This window comes from Oncorhynchus keta, chromosome 11 (genome assembly GCF_023373465.1).
Source record: "Oncorhynchus keta strain PuntledgeMale-10-30-2019 chromosome 11, Oket_V2, whole genome shotgun sequence".
In the NCBI taxonomy this organism is placed as follows: Eukaryota; Metazoa; Chordata; class Actinopteri; order Salmoniformes; family Salmonidae; genus Oncorhynchus; species Oncorhynchus keta.
Genome location: NC_068431.1, coordinates 28,004,649 through 28,030,422, shown reverse-complemented (window position 1 = coordinate 28,030,422; position 25,774 = coordinate 28,004,649). Strand labels below are relative to the sequence as shown.

General features: G+C 47.0%; 1 protein-coding gene across 1 annotated transcript in view; it reads left to right on the top strand.

Moving 5' to 3' along the window:
• The first annotated feature begins 868 nt into the window (after window positions 1-868).
• The window catches only part of LOC118390677 (biotin--protein ligase-like), a 43,578-nt gene continuing 18,672 nt past the window's right edge, over window positions 869-25,774 (top strand). The window contains 4 exon segments of the mRNA XM_052457517.1: window positions 869-1,013; window positions 3,735-4,061; window positions 9,540-9,623; window positions 9,668-9,744. Coding sequence (XP_052313477.1) covers window positions 966-1,013; window positions 3,735-4,061; window positions 9,540-9,623; window positions 9,668-9,744 — 536 coding nt within the window. The 5' untranslated portion in view covers window positions 869-965.

The window sequence follows — 25,774 nt, the reverse complement described above, 5'->3', positions numbered from 1 at the left end:
CAAAGACAATGTTGTGATACATTTGATTAACACAAAATACCATCAAAATGGATAAAACGGCATTAGCAGGAACAGAGGCATCTAGTGGGCAAAACTTGGTACTTTCACTTTTTAAAAAACACCAAATTCACTGAGAATACATTACAGAGTATGAATAAACAATACTCCAAGTCACAGCTTCATACAACTTGTCAAACATAAAGAACTGATGCTGTATACTGCCCATTGTGGTAGGCTTGATGTGGATTTTGAGGGGGTCTGTGGGTGGCATTTGACCATTTACAGTGGGGCAAAAAAGTATTTAGTCAGCCACCAATTGTGCAAGTTCTCCCACTTAAAAAGATGAGAGAGGCCTGTAATCTTCATCATAGGTACACTTCAACTATGACAGACAAAATCAGAAAAAAATCCAGAAAATCACATTGTATGATTTTTAATTAATCAATTTGCAAATTAAGGTGGAAAATAAGTACAGAAATGATTTCAGAACCATCTGAGATGGTGGGGGTCAGGGCTTGCTGAATTGACATGGAACGATACATATAGCAGAGGGTCAGCTGACACTTGAGATGCCATGCTAAGATCCTGGAGCCAAAATGTTTTGGTTGGAGAGGAAGTAGGGTTCCTTGATTTTCATATAGCCATTTAAATGTCCCTTTAAACACAAACAGTCTTATTTTACTCAGGCAGGAGGAAGATATTGCTTAGTTACTCAAAAGTGATTATGCAGTACAGTATCTATGTGATTCTTGAACTAATCCCGATCCCAATTAAACATTCTGAAATTATGATATTTTCCTTCAACTGTCCACTAATGTTGCTGCTGACTTGTGTACTCTGCTGTGTTGTCTAGGTGCTGAAGTGGTCAGACTACTGTCTCCCTCTGGCCTGTAGTCTAGTGCAGCCATTCAGGGCTGTGGCTCAGGCCAGCGTTGACAACTTCAGCCGACCTCGGGGTGGCTTTTATGGAAGATCGCCTTCAGCTGGACAATGGACTTGTGCCTTCAAAGATAGTCTGTGAGTTTCTAGTCCTTACCTTTGAATTCAAGGGTTTCTCATTTATGGAGTGTGTTAACTCAACTTTATTGTACACCTAGGATTTAAGGATTTTAACATATTTAACATATATATTTAAAATAAAAACATTAGTATTTTCAAGGCTATTTGTAAGTGGTCGTTCCATTTCATTTCAGCAAGCCATGACACCCACTATCTCAGATTGTTCTGAAATAGTTTCTGTTGTTAGAAACCGATAAGATAAGCATTCCAGCAACATAATTTTGTTGAAAGACATATTCAAGAAATATCATACCAAATATTAAATTTGGACCAAACCCCTTCTTAACAATGATTAATACATGAGAAATCCAAATAAATGGTCAAAAGCCACCAACAACCCTTCACACCACACACCAAGTCCACCCCAACATCTAGTATACAGTATCAGTTCTCTGTTTGACAAGTAGTATGAAGATGTGGCTTGGAGCAATGTTTATTCATAATACTATGTCATGTATTCTCAGTACATTTGGGGATGGTGTTTTTCCCCTGTTCAGAGAAATTAGTCGTTGAAGTAGATTGCATTTCCCCCCGTAAATTAGCATGAAAGTACCAGATTTTGACCACCAGATGCTGCTGTTCCTGCTACTGCCATACCGTTTAATCCAATTTGCTCTCTTGTGTTTATGAAATGTATCACATTTTCTTTGCAGTTTTGGGTAGAAAACCAATAGTTATTTGCTCATGATAAAAATGTATTGTATGATCATCCTCACAATTCAAGCCAGTCCTCCATGAAAGCAATTCAATTTGTTTTCTCTTAGGCTTAATCTGTGTCCAGGAAACAGCCCCTATGTGTGTGGATTATTCCCATGAAAAAAAAGTCTGGATTAGACCATTCCCGGTAAACAAGCAAGCCATTAGGTTACAGCTGTTGCAATGGTTTCAATGTTATGGTCTAAATGGGTCTTCAATGGTAAAAGTCCTGAACACACACTGTATTGTGTTTGGTAATGGTATTGTGTTTGGTAATGGTATTGTGTTTGGTAATGGTATTGTGTTTGGTAATGGTATTGTGTTTGGTAATGGTATTGTGTTTGGTAATGGTATTGTGTTTGGTAATGGTATTGTGTTTGGTAATGGTATTGTGTTTGGTTTAATAGTAAATATCACTAATCACACAACATACAGTGCTTTCGGAAAGTATTCAGACTCCTTCACTTTTTCCACATTTTGTTACGTTACAGCCTTATTCTAAAGTTGACTAAATAAATCTCCACACAATACCCAATAATGACACAACAACAACAGGGTTTTAGACATTTTAGAAAATGTATTTTAAAAATGTTTAAATGATTTCACATTTACATAAGTATTCAGACCCTTTGCTATGAGAATTGAGTTCAGGTGCATCCTGTTTCCATTGATCATCCTTGAGATGTTTCTACAACTTGATTGGAGTCCACCTGTGTAAATTCAATTGATTGGACAGGATATGGAAAGGCACACACCTTGCTATATAAGGTCACACAGGTGACAGAGTGCATGTCAGAGCAAAAACCAAGCCATTAGGTTGAAGGAATTGTCCGTAGTGCTCCGAGACAGGATTGTTAAGTGGAAGAAGTTTGGAACCACCAATACTCTTCCTAGAGCTGGCCTGCTGACCAAACTGAGCAATCGGGGGAGAAGAGCCTTGGTCAGGGAGGTGACCAATAACCCGATAGTCACTCTGACAGAGCTCCAGGACCTCAGATTAGGGTGAAGGTTCACCTTCCAACAGGACAACAACCCTAAGCACACAGCCAAGAAAATGCAGGAGTTGCTTCAGGACAAGTCTCTGAATGTCCTTAAGTGGCCCAGCAAGAGCCCTCTCAGAGAACTGCCATTAGTCAAGGAGAGTTGGGTTGAAACATTAGGTTGCTAAGAGAGGGACAAATTCATGGAGGACTAGCTTGACTTGTAAGGATGTTGCAAGCAGTAGTAGAAAAAGCGGCATCTAGTAGGCTTTCACACTAATTTATGGGGGGAAATGCAAGCTACTTCAACGGCTAATTTCTCTGAACAGGGGGAGAACCATCACCAAATTCACAGAGAATACATTATATGGTATGATTAAACAAAACTCCAAGGCTCAACTTCCTTAGGGGGCCTTTGACCATTTTAAGGTCTTAATCATTGTTGAGAAGGGGTTTGGTCCAAATCGGATGTTGGGTACTATATTTATAGAGTACTATATGGATCCTATAACTTCAAACGGACAATTTAGGTGCAATCAATTAGCTTATTTTCTATATATCTTTTAACAAAATAATGTTTCAGGAATGCTAGTCTTATCTGTTTCTAACTGTAGAAACCAGTTCAGAACAATCTGAGATGGTCGGTGTCTTTCTTGGGCTTTTTGAGGTGGAAGGTGACTCAGACATTTTTTGAAGACAATTTGTTTTTAGGTCCTAAATGCAGTTACAGTTGTTGGCCAATGCTATCTCAGAACTTCACTTAATTATTGTCAAAGCTAGGCTATATCCCAAAACATTATCCAAATCATTTTTCCAAATCTATTATGAAATTGTTTCACATTGCTTAAAACGGAGAGAACGGGCCACATTTTGCAATTAAAATATTGCCCTTTGTGCACATTTCCCCTGCAGTCCTGCTCAGAGAATCTGCTTTTAAAGAACTTTTGGAGAAGGGAAAGTCAGAGAAGCACATCACTTCCCTCTCCCTCAAAAAAACAGACTGAGATCATCCTCTCTGAGCATTCTCCCTGCGAGTGGGAGGTACTCTCAGAGAGAGGCGCCACCCAGCTAACACAATGCAGGAAGGGCAGCCTGCTCCTACCACTGGAGGTCCATAAGGCGTTAGTGGAGAGACGAGGCTCAGAGCCCATACGAGGAGCCAGCCCTGGGGTGGACAGCGGGGACTCCCTGGGTAACAACCACCAGCACATGGAGGGCCAAGGCCACCACCTCTACCTGTCCAGCTGCCACGAGTGCCTGGAGCTGGAGAACAGCACCATACTCTCCATCAAGTACACCTTGGTTGACAATATCTCCGACCTTCCTCATGACTAGGCTATGTGCACGGATAGCGAGGACAAGACTCTGAACGAATTCGAGGAGGATGAGGCAGAGAGCTTCTTTGGTCAGAGCCGACGGGTCAACGTTTAGCGGGAAGCCCCCCAATGTGCTGAGAGAACAGACATGCCTCTCTGACATATAGAGTAAGGAGTCATGACTGCTCTATTCATGACATTTCTATTTGCATCAGTCAGTGTGTTGCATATGGTATATGAATCCAACTGAATGTGACCCAGGCTTCCCTACCATATATTTGATCAGCGACAAATGATGTCTTTCTTCATTGGCCGGTGATGTGAAAATGGCTAGCTAGCTGCTAGCTGCTTTACCAATGTTTACTCATCAGTCTCTCAGCTAGAACTGTCATGAGACTGACTGCTTTCTGCTGATCAAAGGTCTGTTCCAGCTCTACTGTTTGTGTTCTTGTGGAACCCTGCTCTCACTTGTTTTGACTGGCCCTCTGGACACACAAACCTGTTCTAAACCTGTTGCATATATTAGACATAGATTTGCATGTATTAAGAATCAAAATGGTTTCTACATGTTCAGACCTGTCTGGAGTAGGGCTGCCACAATAAACATTTAACTAGACAATAATGGTTGTGTGTGTGTGTGTGTGTGTGTGCGTGCGTGCGTGCGTGCGTGCGTGCGTGTGCGTGCATCCGCCCGCCCGCCCGCATGTTTGCTTATATGAGGATGTGTGTGTGGGTGGCTGGATGGATGGATGGACGGATTGTGATCTATGACTTCCGTCTGGACGGAAGTCATAGCTCACACTCACAACACCTTATTGGTCAGTGCACAATGCAATTTCTCTATGTGAAATTAGTGAATTGACGGTTTAAAAAGTGATACCAGTCTGTTATGTACAACCAGTCACTGCCTGGCAGGCTGAGGCTTTATTCCTCTATTGTGTTTGATGATGATGAGGCCTCTGGCTCTTTCATTGATATTCTAATAGGCCCACTGGCACAGTGCTTTGCTCTGCTGTGGTATGTGGGGAATTTGCACTGGGAATAATCAGTGTTTGAGATGGATTTACTCACCCATCTCAGAGGGATCTCCAAGCGCCCAGCCAGGCTAATGCATCTGATTGGCCTGGCGGGCCTATGAGAACAGGAAGTGAAATACCTTAGGACCACACACAGTGAGGCTGTTTCTGGAGGCTTCAGTCTCAGCAGTTATGGGTAATGTAGTATAAAACCCACAACGGCTCTAGAGGCTAGAGTAGTTCTGTCAGATAGGCAGATATGCTGAAATGCCGCACTTGAATTGGGAAAGGATTGTGCAAATGTAATTATTTAAGCGAGGGTCTCAAGACTGCAGCCCAGGTGTAATGGTACTCTACTCTGTTGTACCCATTACTGTGAAAGACAGGTTTCTTGGCAGGGGGGATATAAATGACAGCAGAAGTTTCCATATACACCCTGTAGCCTGTGGTGAAGTAACTATCCACTAGGTGGCAGCAAATCTCTATTTTGCTCCTTATGAATAGTACAGCCCCATAATTTTTGTTGTGGTGATGCATCTTAGCAAAGAGCAAATAGTTCAGTCAGTTCGTTTAATGTTCTTGAATATTCATTGTGTACACTTGCTGAAAAATGTATTAAAGAACTTGTACGTCCAAATCAAAATCCCTTTGCCCTTGATTTATGAGCCCCAAAACTAATACATTAGCCCTTGATGTCAAATAAAGACCTCAAAACATACCATGGACAGGAGAGGTGCTTCACACCGTTGCCCTCCACCTGGCAGATCACCACTGATGGGCCCACTTGAACGACTTTGACAAGTTAAGTGACTTATTTATCCATCCACTTGGCCTTAGTTGGCCTCCTTGTGCCCGACAACGTAAAAAAGGCCCAAACTGTAGTATTATTATGACTGTTGGGTGTGTTTGGACTGGGCTGTGACCTCTTCACCCCACTGCCCTGGCCACTTTATTACAACAAACACCAGGATGATGAAAGCGAGGGCATGTGGGACTGCTTCCAGATTGTTCTTGAAAAATGGAAGGTGCTATGTGGGGGGAGGAGGAAGACTGTGAGGCTGGTGGATAGAGTTTTCTCTGTGCACTGTGTCTTGACTAAAGAGAGGGGATGGACTGTGTGCATCTGGCAGTGCAAGCTCTGGAATTTGTAGTGCTGGTACTGGTGGTATCCTTATTACCCAGGCTCCCTTGTTCGACCCCGTCACATGACATGGGTCTGGTCAGTTCCCCACGCAGACAGGTTTCATCAGGAAAGCGTTTATCCCCCATTTCACTCTGCTGCTCGCTTCATCACCTCTCTCTCTCTCTCTCTCTCTCTCTCTCTCTCTCTCTCTTTCTCTCTCTCTTTCTCTCTCCTCGCTCACTCACTTATTCCTCCTTCAGATAGATATTTTCTAGTCCGTATAAGTATAACCTACTTGTTCTGAGAAAGCAGCAGACACTGTCAGTGCTTTCAATTGAGAAACCCACTGAGCCCCTTCGTCCTTATCCCTGTAAGCCGAAAGATATCAGACTCGTTAACAGTGGCCCAACAAGTCTCCAGGGACCACTCTCTCCTTTATGATTGGCATAAAGCAGATAATTGAGGCATGCAGATAAGCGACTCTAATTGATTAACCATCACTGTATTCGCTAAATATGGATTTGGGCTAATTAGGCCATCATCCCTGTCCTATCTCGTTGCCAAGGGGGTGCTAATCATATACGTTTGGGCAGCAGATGGTGCCTTAAAATCACCTAATTTGGGGAGATAAAAGGGGCACAACGTATCCTTTTACAGAAACGTTTTCTCTCCTCTTTATATAATGGCCCCTGTGGGGTGGCCACCCGCCAAAACTCATGAGTGGTGGTTCTTTTGAATGATCATCTTTGTATTTCTGCTACTCCATACACACTACTGCTACCTCCATACCCCTCAACATTCCCACTTCAACTCAAGACAAGAGGCACGTGAAGTTGCCCCCCCCTTCTTCCCTGAACACTTGTTGAAAAGTGTTGAAGATAAAATAATCGTGACAGCTCATGCTCTCATCTTCTCTAGCTCAATACCTTTAAATTAAGTGGCCAATTTACTCTCCCCTCACACAACTCGATTCTCGCTGTTAAAATAAGTGTTACTTCTCTATTGGAAGAATGCTAGCTAGGTTTCTCTCTGTTTGGGCTGCAGAGACAGAGGCCATGATGGACTGGAAGTGTGTAATGGTGTTAGTCATTGTTGGGGATCCCTGCGGGCGACTTCTCTCCAGTGTTAGATTAAATAAAGCACTTGCCAACTAGTGGCAGTGATGCGGTTTTCTTTTTGTAGACAGTGAGGCTCTATGGGGTATACCAAGTCAATAGATACAAGGCAATCTGTTTGCTCATGGCTAAAACTAACACTAGAATTGGGGCCTTGGTAGCAGCACAATCTCATACATTATGACTCAGCATTTATTTATAATTCAACTGTTTCTTTTAATTCACGCAATTCACTTTGCTGTTTTTGGCTGGGAACGAATGATCGAGCCTGCAGTGAATGCAAGGGAAATATTCTGCATAGTGTCCATATACAGTATCATAGTAAATGAGGATCATGTCAAATCTCTCTGTGGAGAAGGGGCTCCCGCTGACATCTTGAGCAACATGGTTAGTGTTACACATGGTTTTAAAACACAGGAGAGATGTTTTCTGGTGGGAGTCATAAAGTGTGTGACCCTTTTGATGGATGAGAAGTGACTGGAACAGAATGTTTCACCACTCTGGGGACCAGCGCCTAATTCAGCCATGTAATTGATTATCCACAGCCGTTGATGATCTAATTTAAGACTGGCTTCAGCTCGGCTTTTTAACTCTATTCATAATTCATGTTGATTGTCATTGATGAAGATGGCGTCATAGGTGTCAGTATGTTTGTGGAGACCCCTTCAAATGAGTGGATTCTGCTATTTCATCTACACCCGTTGCTGACAGGTGTATAAAATCAAGCACACAGCCATATCTATAGACAAACATTATCAATAGAATAGCCTTACGGAAGAGCGGAGTGACTTTCAACGTGGCACCGTCATAGGTTGCCACCGTTCTAACACGTTAGTTAGTCAAATTTCTACCCTGCTAGAACTGCCCCGGTCAACTGTAAGCGGTGTTGTTGTGAAGTGGAAACGTCTAGGAGCAACAACGGCTCATCCACTAAGTGGTAGGCCACATAAGCTCACAGAACTGGACCACAGAGTGCTGAAGCTCGTAGCGTGTAAAAATCGCCTGTCCTCGATTGCAAAACTCACTGCCAAGTTTCAAACTGCCTCTGGAAACAACGTCAGCTTCATGAAATGGGTTTCCATGGCCGTGCAGCCGCACACAAGCCTAAGATTACCACGCGCAATGCCAAGAGTCGGCTGGAATGCCAAGCTCGCCGCCATTGGACTCTGGAGCATTGGAAACGTGTTCTCTGGAGTAATGAATCACGCTTCACTATCTGGCAGTCCGATGGACAAATATGAGTTTGGTGGATGCCAGGAGATCACTACCTGCCCCAATGCATAGTGCTAACTATAAAGTAGGAATAATGGTCTGGGCCTGTTTTTCATGGTTCGGGCTCAGCTCCTTATTTCCAGTGAAAGGAAATCTTAACGCTACAGCATACAATGACATTCTAGACGATTCTGTGCTTCCAACTTTGTGGCAACAGTTTGGAGAAGGCCCTTTCCTGTTTCAGCATGACAATCCTCCCATGCACAAAGTGAGGTCCATACAGAAATGGTTTGTCGAGGGGCCTCCCATGTGGCGCAGCGGTCTAAGGCACTGGATTGCAGTGTTGAGGCGTTCGCTTCCGGGTTAAGTCAGTTGAATGGTTTTTCCTCTGACGTATTGGTGCATCTGGCTTCCGGGTTAAGTGAGCGGTGCAGGTCATGTTTTGAAGAACGCATGACTCGACCTTCGCTTCTCCCAAGCCCATTGGGGAGTTGCAGCAATGAGACAAGATCACAATTGGATATCACGAAATTGGGGAGAAATAAAATAAAAAATGCTATTTCGAGATCGATATGGAAGAAGTTCACTTGGGCTACACAGAGCCCTGACCTCAACCGCATCGTACACCTTTGAGATAATTGGAACGCCGACTGCGAGCCAGGCCTAATCGCCCAACATCATTGCCTGACCTCACTAATGATCTTGTGGCTGAATGGAAGCAAGTCCCCGCAGCAATGTTCCAACATTAAGTGGAAAGTCTTCCCAGAGGAGTGGAGGCTGTTATAGCAGCAAAAGGGGGGGGGCAACTCCATATTAATGCCCATGATTTTGGAATGAGATGTTCAACGAGCAGATGTCCACATACTTCTCGTTATTTCGTGTATGTTTTCATGGAAGGATGGGAGCCATATGATATGACGAAATATGACCATATCACTGTAACTCATGAATGAAATTTAAACCTAGGATTCCTTTAGTTACTCTTCACACAGGCCTTTTCTTCTCTTCCTCTGTGTCTCCAGGAGCGCAGGACCAGCTTCCTGAATTGGCTGCACACCCAAGTGGACAAGGAGAGGCTGCTCAAGTCCTCCAAGGCCTCCCTCAAAGTGATACCCAGTGTGGAGCTCCAGGCTGACCCCCCTGTAGCCAGCCACTGGAGACTCTCACGCTGGGCTGCACAACGCTCTACACACAGGTCACCCCCACCACCATGGACCTGCTAGAGGAGTAAGTTATTGTTACTTGCATCTTGCTCTGGGACAGGGAGGGGGGGTAGCCGGTCAGTAAGGGCCAAATTCTAACCTAAGACTTACCCCAACTTGAAGTTTCACAGAATTCTCATTTGATGTCAGTGCATGATTTACGCAGAAGTACAAATTGTCTGCACTCATATCTCCAGTTAGGCTTAGTGGGTGTGGGTGGTAAATTTTGAGTTTACAAGCGATGTTAAATGAACATTGACACATACAATGACAAATGCATTGTGATACACTTGTCAGCGTAGCGCCATGAGGTGATTCGGGGTTTAGTAGTGGTGTCTAAATGAAAGTGAAGTTGTCAGACACCAGTGTGGCGAGAGCAGCGCCTGCACCATTACAGGGAATCAGGAGAGATTGATAGAGTGATAAAAAGAGAGAGAGAAAGCAAATGCGATAGAGAGCGAGAGAGAGAGAGAGAGAGAGAGAGAGAGAGAGAGAGAGAGAGAGAGAGAGAGAGAGAGAGAGAGAGAGCGAGAGCGAGAGAGAGAGAGCGGTTGGTTCACCAACCATACTGTGGGTTGGCGGGCAGTCTGCTGGGCTGGAACTAATTTAATGGCTGAGTGACCTCACTGTAGCAGAGGCAGACTGCACCTAATAGAGGTCTTTGTCTACATCCCTACATCTCACTGGGAACTTGCCAGTCAACAGGCGGGATCCTAGGAACAGGTGGAAGCTATTAGAGCTGTCATAAAGTTTGAAAAATGGATTCTGGACCTGCGCTGAAGTGATTGGAACTGACAGTGTTGTCATTAAGGTTGTAAGGTAATGAAAGAGGGGGTTTTGAGTTTTGATTTCTCCCCCTCTGATTTTTCAGCATTTTAATTTCCAGATGGTCCCCAGTCTTGATTAAGTGGTATTATTCTAGAGGAAAGCCTCTTGATGGATTGCTTTTCTTTGTTTTAGCCTATCCCTCAAGTGTATGGAGTTCTGTCAAGTGTATGGAGTTCTGTCAAGTATATGGAGTTCTGTCAAGTGTATGGAGTTCTGTCAAGTGTATGGAGTTCTGTCAAGTGTATGGAGTTCTGTCAAGTGTATGGAGTTCTGTCAAGTGTATGGAGTTCTGTCAAGTGTATGGAGTTCTGTCAAGTGTATGGAGTTCTGTCAAGTGTATGGAGTTCTGTCAAGTGTATGGAGTTCTGTCAAGTATATGGAGTTCTGTCAAGTGTATGGAGTTCTGTCAAGTGTATGGAGTTCTGTCAAGTGTATGGAGTTCTGTCAAGTGTATGGAGTTCTGTCAAGTGTATGGAGTTCTGTCAAGTGTATGGAGTTCTGTCAAGTGTATGGAGTTCTGTCAAGTGTATGGAGTTCTGTCAAGTGTATGGAGTTCTGTCAAGTGTATGGAGTTCTGTCAAGTGTATGGAGTTCTGTCAAGTGTATGGAGTTCTGTCAAGTATATGGAGTTCTGTCAAGTGTATGGAGTTCTGTCAAGTGTATGGAGTTCTGTCAAGTGTATGGAGTTCTGTCAAGTGTATGGAGTTCTGTCAAGTGTATGGAGTTCTGTCAAGTGTATGGAGTTCTGTCAAGTGTATGGAGTTCTGTCAAGTGTATGGAGTTCTGTCAAGTGTATGGAGTTCTGTCAAGTGTATGGAGTTCTGTCAAGTATATGGAGTTCTGTCAAGTGTATGGAGTTCTGTCAAGTATATGGAGTTCTGTCAAGTATATGGAGTTCTGTCAAGTGTATGGAGTTCTGTCAAGTGTATGGAGTTCTGTCAAGCGTATGGAGTTCTGTCAAGTGTATGGAGTTCTGTCTATTATTTGAAATTATAGGTTGACTGTGAGGGAACTTCCATTTTTTACCTGGACCACACTTGCTGCTATCAAAAGGGAGCACCTGGGTTGTGTTCATTATTAAGCACCAAATGGATGAAAATACTCCAAAACAGAATGAAACAGGGAGGTATTATCTATACTTGTCCAATAATAAACTCTAGTTTTCGTTTTCCATTGCAAAACACTTTTTCAACACTGTGTCCTAATGAACACAGCCCTTGTAATGTCAATTTAACCCTCACCGACACCAACCATATAGGCACCTGGCCGCCTTCCCAGTATTGAGTGTATTTTGACATTATGATATGGACTGGTAATGATAGTGAAACTACAGTAGGTATCAAGTATGTGCGACTCTCAGTCATACTCAGTCGGTCTTTATTTAGTCTGTGCAACATGCTTTTCTCAATGAATTTGCTGGCCTGTGCTCTTAGATGTGGTGACTGTTTTTGTGCAGGTGGTAGTGGAATACTGTATGACTGATCCATGACAGTTTAGGAGCTACTCAAGTGTGGCTTGCAGTTTTCTTTGGAGGTCAACCAGGACACTGGATTTAATAAGCTTTTCCTTTATTAGAAAGTGTTTATTTCATTTGAAAGGACTATTTTCGATGCAGGGAGGGTAAGTGCAAAACTAATAAGTTATTCGTTCATAGAGCAGATTTCTTTTTTCCCCTGTTATAAACCAAAGAAAGACAGGAAGTCAAAATAGGCTGAATAATTCATGGATATAATTGAACTGGCACAAAACAGCAATTAGCTGCACATTCCTATGTAAATGCTTTTTTATGGTGGTGTAGTCGTCAGTGTTGGCAAGGAAATGTCATTTCAAATGACTTACCGCAGGCAAGAAATGTTCTGACCAATGTATTACTCAAGCAACAACAAAACATGCTTGTTTTTTTACCTTATTTTTCTACAGAATGATGCCATTGTTGTATGTATATCTTTTAATATACAATAAAATGCTCACAATTCTTTGCACCTCTTCCTCATCAACTGAAGTGTATTTAATCAAAGGCTATACTATGTATTATTTCCAGGTAAACTTTAAAGTCCATTTTCACATTTTTAAACATTCTTGATCATGTTTCAGTTCACAAATAAATTGGTTAAATATTACTTTTTTAAATTATAAACGTACTCCCCAAACGCAGCTTTAATTATAGATTAATCAGTTCTTCAACTCAATGGTTGAGATTTTCTTTTATTGGGGGGATAAATAGTGGGCCATTGAAGAGGAGATTAATAAAAGGGGAATTTGTGGGGCTGGGGGGGGTATAGTGCCTGGATCATTGGCTGAGGGAGCTGATGAAGATAGGGGGTGGTTGGGGGGGCCTATATTGACAGGCAGGCAGGCAGGGTGTGAGCTCAGGGAGGAGGCGGTATGTTTGTCCAGAGTATTAGTGCTTTGTATGGCCAGGAGCAGCTAATAATAGGCTGAACCGAAGACAGAGGATAGTGTTCTCACAAGGTCACAATCAAGCTGGAAGCCAGTGGGCAGGTTACACACCTACTAACCCCACCGCTACACACTCACTAACCCCATCGCTACACACTCACTAACCCCACCTCTACAAACTCACTAACCCCACCTCTACACACTCACTAACCCCACCTCTACAAACTCACTAACCCCACCTCTACACACTCACTAAACCCACCTCTACAAACTCACTAACCCCACCGCTACACACTCACTAACCTCATCGCTACACACTCACTAACCCCACCTCTACACACTCACTAACCCCACCTCTACACACTCACTAACCCCACCACTACACACTCACTAACCCAACCGCTACACACTCAATAACCCCATTGCTACACACTCACTAACCCCACCTCTACACACTCACTAACCCCATCGCTACACACTCACTAACCCCACCACTACACACTCACTAACCCCATCGCTACACACTCACTAACCCCACCTCTACAAACTCACTAACCCCACCTCTACACACTCACTAACCCAACCGCTACACACTCACTAACCCCATCGCTACACACTCACTAACCCCACCTCTACACACTCACTAACCCCATCGCTACACACTCACTAACCCCACCGCTACACACTCACTAACCCCATCGCTACACACTCACTAACCCCACCTCTACAAACTCACTAACCCCACCTCTACACACTCACTAACCCAACCGCTACACACTCACTAACCCCACCTCTACAAACTCACTAACCCCACCGCTACACAGTCACTAACCCCATCGCTACACACTCACTAACCCAACCGCTACACACTCACTAACCCCACCTCTACAAACTCACTAACCCCACCTCTACAAACTCACTAACCCCACCTCTACACACTCACTAACCCCACTGCTACACACTCACTAACCCCACTGCTACACACTTACTAACCCCACTGCTACACACTCACTAACCCTATCGCTACACACTCACTAACTCAACTGCTACAAACTCACTAACCCCTCCACTATACACTCACTAACCCCTCCACTACACACTCACTAACCCCACCACCACAACACACTCACTAACCCCACCACTACACACTCACAAACTGCTCCACTATACACTCACTAACCCCTGCACTACACACACACTAACCCCACCACTACACACCATCTAACCCCTCCATTATACACTCAACAACCTCTCCACCTCACACTCACTAACCCCTCCAATACACACTCACTAACCCCACCGCTACACACTCGCTAACCCCTCCACAATACACTCACTAACCCTCCACTATACACTCACTAACCCCTCCACTATACACTCGCTAACCCCTCCACTACACACTCACTAACCCCTCAACTACATACTCAGTAACCCCACCGCTACACACTCACTAACCCCTCCACTATACACTCACTAACCCCTCCACTATACACTCGCTAACCCCTCCACTACACACTCACTAACCCATCCACTACACACTCACAAACCCCTCCACCTCACACTCACTAACCCCTCCGCTACACACTCACTAACCACACCACTACACAGTCACTAACCCCTCCACTATACACTCACAAACCCCTCAACTACACACTCACTAACCCCTCCCCTACACACTCACGAACCCCACCACTACACACTCACTAACCCCACCACTACACACTCACTAACCCCACTGCTACACACTCACTATCCACACCACTACACACTCACTAACCCCACCACTACACACTCACTAACCCCACCGCTACACACTCACTAACCCCTCCACTACACACTCACTAACCCCACCTCTACACACTCACTAACCCCACTGCTACACACTCACTAACCCCACCGCTACACACTCACTAACCCCACCTCTACAAACTCACTAACCCCACCTCTACACACTCACTAACCCCACCACTACACACTCACTAACCCCACCGCTACACACTCACTAACCCCACCGCTACACACTCACTAACCCCACCGCTACACACTCACTAACCCCATCGCTACACACTCACTAACCCAACCGCTACACACTCACTAACCCCACCTCTACAAACTCACTAACCCCACCTCTACACACTCACTAACCCCACTGCTAAACACTCACTAACCCCACCGCTACACACTCACTAACCCCATCGCTACACACTCACTAAACCAACCGCTACACACTCACTAACCCCACCTCTACAAACTCACTAACCCCACCTCTACACACTCACTAACCCCACTGCTACACACTCACTAACCCCACCGCTACATACTCACTAACCCCATCGCTACACACTCACTAACCCAACCGCTACACACTCACTAACCCCACCTCTACAAACTCACTAACCCCACCTCTACACACTCACTAACCCCACTGCTACACACTCACTAACCCCACCGCTACACACTCACTAACCCCATCGCTACACACTCACTAACCCAACCGCTACACACTCACTAACCCCACCTCTACAAACTCACTAACCCCACCTCTACACACTCACCAACCCCACTGCTACACACTCACTAACCCCACCGCTACACACTCACTAACCCCATCGCTACACACTCACTAACTCAACTGCTACAAACTCACTAACCCCTCCACTATACACTCACTAACCCCTCCACTACACACTCACTAACCCAACCGCTACACACTCACTAACCCTCCATTATACACTCAACAACCTCTCCACCTCACACTCGCTAACCCCTCCACTATACACTCACTAACCCCTCAACTACATACTCACTAACCCCACCGCTACACACTCACTAACCCCTCCACTATACACTCACTAACCCCTCAACTACATACTCACTAACCCCTCAACTACATACTCACTAACCCCACCGCTACACACTCACTAACCCCTCCACTATACACTCACTAAACCCATCGCTACACACTCACTAACCCAACCGCTACACACTCACTAACCCCACCTCTACACACTCACTAACCCCACTGCTAAACACTCACTAACCCCACCGCTACACACTCACTAACCCCATCGCTACACACTCACTAAACCAACCGCTACACACTCACTAACCCCACTGCTACACACTCACTATCCACACCACTACACACTCACTAACCCCACCACTACACACTCACTAACCCCACCGCTACACACTCACTAACCCCTCCACTACACACTCACTAACCCCACCTCTACACACTCACTAACCCCACCACTACACACTCACTAACCCAACCGCTACACACTCACTAACCCCACCGCTACAAACTCACTAACCCCACCACTACACACTCACTAACCCCACCACTACACACTCACTAACCCAACCGCTACACACTCACTAACCCCACCACTACAAACTCACTAACCCCACCGCTACACACTCACTAACCCCATCGCTACACACTCACTAACCCAACCGCTACACACTCACTAACCCCACCTCTACAAACTCACTAACCCCACCTCTACACACTCACTAACCCCACTGCTAAACACTCACTAACCCCACCGCTACACACTCACTAACCCCATCGCTACACACTCACTAAACCAACCGCTACACACTCACTAACCCCACCTCTACAAACTCACTAACCCCACCTCTACACACTCACTAACCCCACTGCTACACACTCACTAACCCCACCGCTACACACTCACTAACCCCATCGCTACACTCACTAACCCAACCGCTACACACTCACTAACCCCACCTCTACAAACTCACTAACCCCACCTCTACACACTCACTAACCCCACTGCTACACACTCACTAACCCCACCGCTACACACTCACTAACCCCATCGCTACACACTCACTAACCCAACCGCTACACACTCACTAACCCCACCTCTACAAACTCACTAACCCCACCTCTACACACTCACCAACCCCACTGCTACACACTCACTAACCCCACCGCTACACACTCACTAACCCCATCGCTACACACTCACTAACTCAACTGCTACAAACTCACTAACCCCTCCACTATACACTCACTAACCCCTCCACTACACACTCACTAACCCCTCAACTACATACTCAGTAACCCCACCGCTACACACTCACTAACCCCTCCATTAAACACTCAACAACCTCTCCACCTCACACTCGCTAACCCTCCACTATACACTCACTAACCCTCAACTACATACTCACTAACCCCACCGCTACACACTCACTAACCCCTCCACTATACACTCACTAACCCCTCAACTACATACTCACTAACCCTCAACTACATACTCACTAACCCCACCGCTACACACTCACTAACCCCTCCACTATACACTCACTAAACCCATCGCTACACACTCACTAACCCAACCGCTACACACTCACTAACCCCACCTCTACACACTCACTAACCCCACTGCTAAACACTCACTAACCCCACCGCTACACACTCACTAACCCCACCGCTACACACTCACTACAAAACCAACCGCTACACACTCACTAACCCCACCTCTACAAACTCACTAACCCCACCTCTACACACCTACTAACCCCACTGCTACACACTCACTAACCCCACCGCTACATACTCACTAACCCCATCGCTACACACTCACTAACCCAACCGCTACACACTCACTAACCCCACCTCTACAAACTCACTAACCCCACCTCTACACACTCACTAACCCCACTGCTACACACTCACTAACCCCACCGCTACACACTCACTAACCCCATCGCTACACACTCACTAACCCAACCGCTACACACTCACTAACCCCACCTCTACACACTCACTAACCCCACCTCTACACACTCACCAACCCCACTGCTACACACTCACTAACCCCACTGCTACACACTTACTAACCTCATCGCTACACACTCACTAACTCAACTGCTACAAACTCACTAACCCCTCCACTATACACTCACTAACCCCTCCACTACACACTCACTAACCCCACCGCTACACACTCACTAACCCCTCCATTATACACTCAACAACCTCTCCACCTCACACTCGCTAACCCCTCCACTATACACTCACTAACCCCTCAACTACATACTCACTAACCCCACCGCTACACACTCACTAACCCCTCCACTATACACTCACTAACCCCTCAACTACATACTCACTAACCCCTCAACTACATACTCACTAACCCCACCGCTACACACTCACTAACCCCTCCACTATACACTCACTAAACCCATCGCTACACACTCACTAACCCAACCGCTACACACTCACTAACCCCACCTCTACAAACTCACTAACCCCACCGCTACACAGTCACTAACCCCATCGCTACACACTCACTAACCCAACCGCTACACACTCACTAACCCCACCTCTACAAACTCACTAACCCCACCTCTACAAACTCACTAACCCCACCTCTACACACTCACTAACCCCACTGCTACACACTCACTAACCCCACTGCTACACACTCACTAACCCCATCGCTACACACTCACTAACTCAACTGCTACAAACTCACTAACCCCTCCACTATACACTCACTAACCCCTCCACTACACACTCACTAACCCCACCACCACAACACACTCACTAACCCCACCACTACACACTCACAAACTGCTCCACTATACACTCACTAACCCCTGCACTACACACACACTAACCCCACCACTACACACCATCTAACCCCTCCATTATACACTCAACAACCTCTCCACCTCACACTCACTAACCCCTCCACTACACACTCACTAACCCCACCGCTACACACTCACTAACCACACCGCTACACACTCGCTAACCCCTCCACAATACACTCACTAACCCCTCCACTATACACTCACTAACCCCTCCACTATACACTCGCTAACCCCTCCACTACACACTCACTAACCCCTCAACTACATACTCAGTAACCCCACCGCTACACACTCACTAACCCCTCCACTATACACTCACTAACCCCTCCACTATACACTCGCTAACCCCTCCACTACACACTCACTAACCCATCCACTACACACTCACAAACCCCTCCACCTCACACTCACTAACCCCTCCGCTACACACTCACTAACCACACCACTACACAGTCACTAACCCCTCCACTATACACTCACAAACCCTCAACTACACACTCACTAACCCCTCCCCTACACACTCACGAACCCCACCACTACACACTCACTAACCCCACTGCTACACACTCACTATCCCCACCACTACACACTCACTAACCCCACCACTACACACTCACTAACCCCACCGCTACACACTCACTAACCCCTCCACTACACACTCACTAACCCCACCTCTACACACTCACTAACCCCACTGCTACACACTCACTAACCCCACCGCTACACACTCACTAACCCCATCGCTACACACTCACTAACCCAACCGCTACACACTCACTAACCCCACCTCTACAAACTCACTAACCCCACCTCTACACACTCACTAACCCCACTGCTACACACTCACTAACCCCACCGCTACACACTCACTAACCCCACCACTACACACTCACTAACCCAACCGCTACACACTCACTAACCCCACCACTACACACTCACTAACCCAACCGCTACACACTCACTAACCCCACCTCTACAAACTCACTAACCCCACCGCTACACACCCACTAACCCCATCGCTACACACTCACTAACCCAACCGCTACACACTCACTAACCCCACCTCTACAAACTCACTAACCCCACCTCTACACACTCACTAACCCCACTGCTAAACACTCACTAACCCCACCGCTACACACTCACTAACCCCATCGCTACACACTCACTAAACCAACCGCTACACACTCACTAACCCCACCTCTACAAACTCACTAACCCCACCTCTACACACTCACTAACCCCACTGCTACACACTCACTAACCCCACCGCTACACACTCACTAACCCCATCGCTACACTCACTAACCCAACCGCTACACACTCACTAACCCCACCTCTACAAACTCACTAACCCCACCTCTACACACTCACTAACCCCACTGCTACACACTCACTAACCCACTGCCACCGCTACACACTCACTAACCCCATCGCTACACACTCACTAACCCAACCGCTACACACTCACTAACCCCACCCCTCTACACACTCACTAACCCCACCTGCTACAAACTCACTAACCCCTCCACTCACTAACCCCACTCACTAACCCCCCTCCACTACACTCACTCACTAACCCCACCACCACAACACACTCACTAACCCCACCACTACACACTCACAAACCCCTCCACTACACACTCACTAACCCCTCCTACACTCAACAACAACCCTCCACACTACACACCACTAACCCCTCCACTATACACTCACTAACCCCTCCACCACACATACTACACACTAACCCCACCGCTACACACTCACTAACCCCACCACTACACACTCACTAACCCTCCACACTCACTAACCCCTCCACTACACACTCACTAACCCCCACCGCTACACACTCACTAACCCCTCCACTATACACTCACTAAAACCCCTCCTACACACTCACTAACCCCTACCACTCACTAACCCCACCTCTACAAACTCACTAACCCCTCCACTATACACTCACTAACCCTCCACTATACACACTCACTAACCCCCTCCACACTCACAGACTCACTAACCCACACACTCACTAACCCCACAACACCTAACCCCTCCACTCACACTCACTAACCCCTCCACTACACACTCACTAACCCCTCCACTACACACTCACTAACCCCATCCACTACACACTCACTAACCCCTCCACACTCACACTCACTAACCCCTCCACTACACACTCACTAACCCACCACTACACACTCACTAACCCCTCCACTACACACTCACTAACCCCTCCAACCGCTACACACTCACAACCCTCCACCCTACACACTCACTAACCCCACCACTACACACTCACTAACCCCACCACTACACTCACTAACCTAACCCCACTGCTACACTCACTAACCCCTCCACTACACACTCACTAACCCTAACCCCTCAACTACATACTCACTAACCCCACCGCTACACACTCACACCCCTCCACTAACCCCTCAACTACACACTCACTAACCCCACCGCTACACACTCACTCCAACCCCCCCTCCACACACTCACTAACCCCTGCTACACTCACTAACCCCACCGCTACACACTCACTAACCCCTCCACACACTCGCTAACCCCACCACTCACTAACTCCCCCATCCACTACACACTCACTAACCCCTCCACCTACACACTCACTAACCCCACCGCTACACACTCACTAACCCACCACTACAACACTGCTACACACTCACTAACCCCTCCACTACACACTCACTAACCCCACCACTACACACTCACTAACCCCTCCCCTACACACTCACTAACCCCCACTCTACAAACTCACTAACCCCACCTCTACACACTCACTAACCCCACTGCTCTACACACTCACTAACCCCACCGCTCCACACACTCACTAACCCCATCGCTACACACTCACTCACTAACCCAACCGCTACACACTCACTAACCCCCCCACCTCTACAAACTCACTAACCCCACCTCTACACACTCACTAACCCCACTGCTACACACTCACTAACCCCACCGCTACACACTCACTAACCCCACCACTACACACTCACTCAAACCCAACCGCTACATACACACTCACTAACCCCACCACTACACACTCACTAACCCCCGCTACACACTCACTAACCCCACCTGCTACAAACTCACTAACCCCACCGCTACACACTCACTAACCCCATCGCTACACACTCACTAACCCAACCGCTACACACTCACTAACCCCACCTCTACAAACTCACTAACCCCACCTCTACACACTCACTAACCCCACTGCTAAACACTCACTAACCCCACCGCTACACACTCACTAACCCCATCGCTACACACTCACTAAACCAACCGCTACACACTCACTAACCCCACCTCTACAAACTCACTAATCCCACCTCTACACACTCACCAACCCCACTGCTACACACTCACTAACCCCACCGCTACACACTCACTAACCCCATCGCTACACACTCACTAACTCAACTGCTACAAACTCACTAACCCCTCCACTATACACTCACTAACCCCTCCACTACACACTCACTAAACCCACCGCTACACACTCACTAACCCCTCCATTATACACTCAACAACCTCTCCACCTCACACTCACTAACCCCTCCACTATACACTCACTAACCCCTCAACTACATACTCACTAACCCCACCGCTACACACTCACTAACCCCTCCACTATACACTCACTAACCCCTCAACTACATACTCACTAACCCCTCAACTACATACTCACTAACCCCACCGCTACACACTCACTAACCCCTCCACTATACACTCACTAAACCCATCGCTACACACTCACTAACCCAACCGCTACACACTCACTAACCCCACCTCTACAAACTCACTAACCCCACCTCTACACACTCACCAACCCCACTGCTACACACTCACTAAACCCACCGCTACACACTCACTAACCCCATCGCTACACACTCACTAACTCAACTGCTACAAACTCACTAACCCCTCCACTATACACTCACTAACCTCTCCACTACACACTCACTAACCCCACCGCTACACACTCACTAACCCCTCCATTATACACTCAACAACCTCTCCACCTCACACTCACTAACCCCTCCACTATACACTCACTAACCCCTCAACTACATACTCAGTAACCCCACCGCCACACACTCACTAACCCCTCCATTATACACTCAACAACCTCTCCACCTCACACTCACTAACCCCTCCACAATACACTCACTAACCCCTCCACTATACACTCACTAACCCCTCCACTATACACTCGCTAACCCCTCCACTACACACTCACTAACCCCTCAACTACATACTCACTAACCCCACCGCTACACACTCACTAACCCCTCAACTACATACTCAGTAACCCCACCGCTACACACTCACTAACCCCTCCACTACACACACACTAACCCCTCAACTACATACTCACTAACCCCACCGCTACACACTCACTAACCCCTCCACTATACACTCGCTAACCCCTCCACTACACACTCACTAACCCATCCACTACACACTCACAAACCCCTCCACCACACACTCACTAACCCCTCCGCTACACACTCACTAACCACACCACTACACAGTCACTAACCCCTCCACTACACACTCACAAACCCCTCAACTACACACTCACTAACCCCTCCCCTACACACTCACTAACCCCACCTCTACAAACTCACTAACCCCACCTCTACACACTCACTAACCCCACTGCTACACACTCACTAACCCCACCGCTACACACTCACTAACCCCACCACTACACACTCACTAACCCCACCGCTACACACTCACTAACCCCACCACTACACACTCACTAACCCAACCGCTACACACTCACTAACCCCACCTCTACAAACTCACTAACCCCACCGCTACACACTCACTAACCCCACCACTACACACTCACTAACCCCACCGCTACACACTCACTAACCCCACCTCTACAAACTCACTAACCCCACCTCTACACACTCACTAACCCCACTGCTAAACACTCACTAACCCCACCGCTACACACTCACTAACCCCATCGCTACACACTCACTAAACCAACCGCTACACACTCACTAACCCCACCTCTACAAACTCACTAACCCCACCTCTACACACTCACTAACCCCACTGCTACACACTCACTAACCCCACCGCTACACACTCACTAACCCCATCGCTACACACTCACTAACCCAACCGCTACACACTCACTAACCCCACCTCTACAAACTCACTAACCCCACCTCTACACACTCACTAACCCCACTGCTACACACTCACTAACCCCACCGCTACACACTCACTAACCCCACCGCTACACACTCACTAACCCAACCGCTACACACTCACTAACCCCACCTCTACAAACTCACTAACCCCACCTCTACACACTCACTAACCCCACTGCTACACACTCACTAACCCCACTGCTACACACTCACTAACCCCATCGCTACACACTCTCTAACTCAACTGCTACAAACTCACTAACCCCTCCACTATACACTCACTAACCCCTCCACTACACACTCACTAACCCCACCCCCTACACACTCACTAACCCCTCCATTATACACTCAACAACCTCTCAACTCACACTCACTAACCCCTCCACTATACACTCACTAACCCCTCAACTACATACTCACTAACCCCACCACTACACACTCACTAAACCCTCCACTATACACTCACTAACCCTCAACTACATACTCACTAACCCCTCAACTACATACTCACTAACCCCACCGCTACACACTCACTAACCTCCACTATACACTCACTAAACCCATCGCTACACACTCACTAACCCAACCGCTACACACTCACTAACCCCACACTCTACAAACTCACTAACCCCTCCACTACACACTCACCAACCCCACTGCTACACACTCACTAATCCCACCGCTACACACTCACTAACCCCATCGCTACACACTCACTAACTCAACTGCTACAAACTCACTAACCCCTCCACTATACACTCACTAACCCCTCCACTACACACTCACTAACCCCTCAACTACATACTCAGTAACCCCACCGCTACACACTCACTAACCCCTCCATTAAACACTCAACAACCTCTCCACCTCACACTCACTAACCCCTCCACTATACACTCACTAACCCCTCAACTACATACTCAGTAACCCCACCGCCACACACTCACTAACCCCTCCATTATACACTCAACAACCCTCCACCTCACACTCACTAACCCCTCCACAATACACTCACTAACCCCTCCACTATACACTCACTAACCCCTCCACTATACACTCGCTAACCCCTCCACTACACACTCACTAACCCCTCAACTACATACTCACTAACCCCACCGCTACACACTCACTAACCCCTCCACTATACACTCACTAACCCCTCAACTACATACTCAGTAACCCCACCGCTACACACTCACTAACCCCTCCACTACACACACACTAACCCCTCAACTACATACTCACTAACCCCACCGCTACACACTCACTAACCCCTCCACTATACACTCGCTAACCCCTCCACTACACACTCACTAACCCATCCACTACACACTCACAAACCCCTCCACCTCACACTCACTAACCCCTCCGCTACACACTCACTAACCACACCACTACACAGTCACTAACCCCTCCACTATACACTCACAAACCCCTCAACTACACACTCACTAACCCCTCCCTACACACTCACTAACCCCACCTCTACAAACTCACTAACCCCACCTCTACACACTCACTAACCCCACTGCTACACACTCACTAACCCCACCACTACACACTCACTAACCCAACCGCTACACACTCACTAACCCCACCACTACACACTCACTAACCCAACCGCTACACACTCACTAACCCCACCTCTACACACTCACTAACCCCACCGCTACACACTCACTAACCCCATCGCTACACACTCACTAACCCAACCGCTACACACTCACTAACCCCACCTCTACAAACTCACTAACCCCACCTCTACACACTCACTAACCCCACTGCTAAACACTCACTAACCCCACCGCTACACACTCACTAACCCCATCGCTACACACTCACTAAACCAACCGCTACACACTCACTAACCCCACCTCTACAAACTCACTAACCCCACCTCTACACACTCACTAACCCCACTGCTACACACTCACTAACCCCACCGCTACACACTCACTAACCCCATCGCTACACTCACTA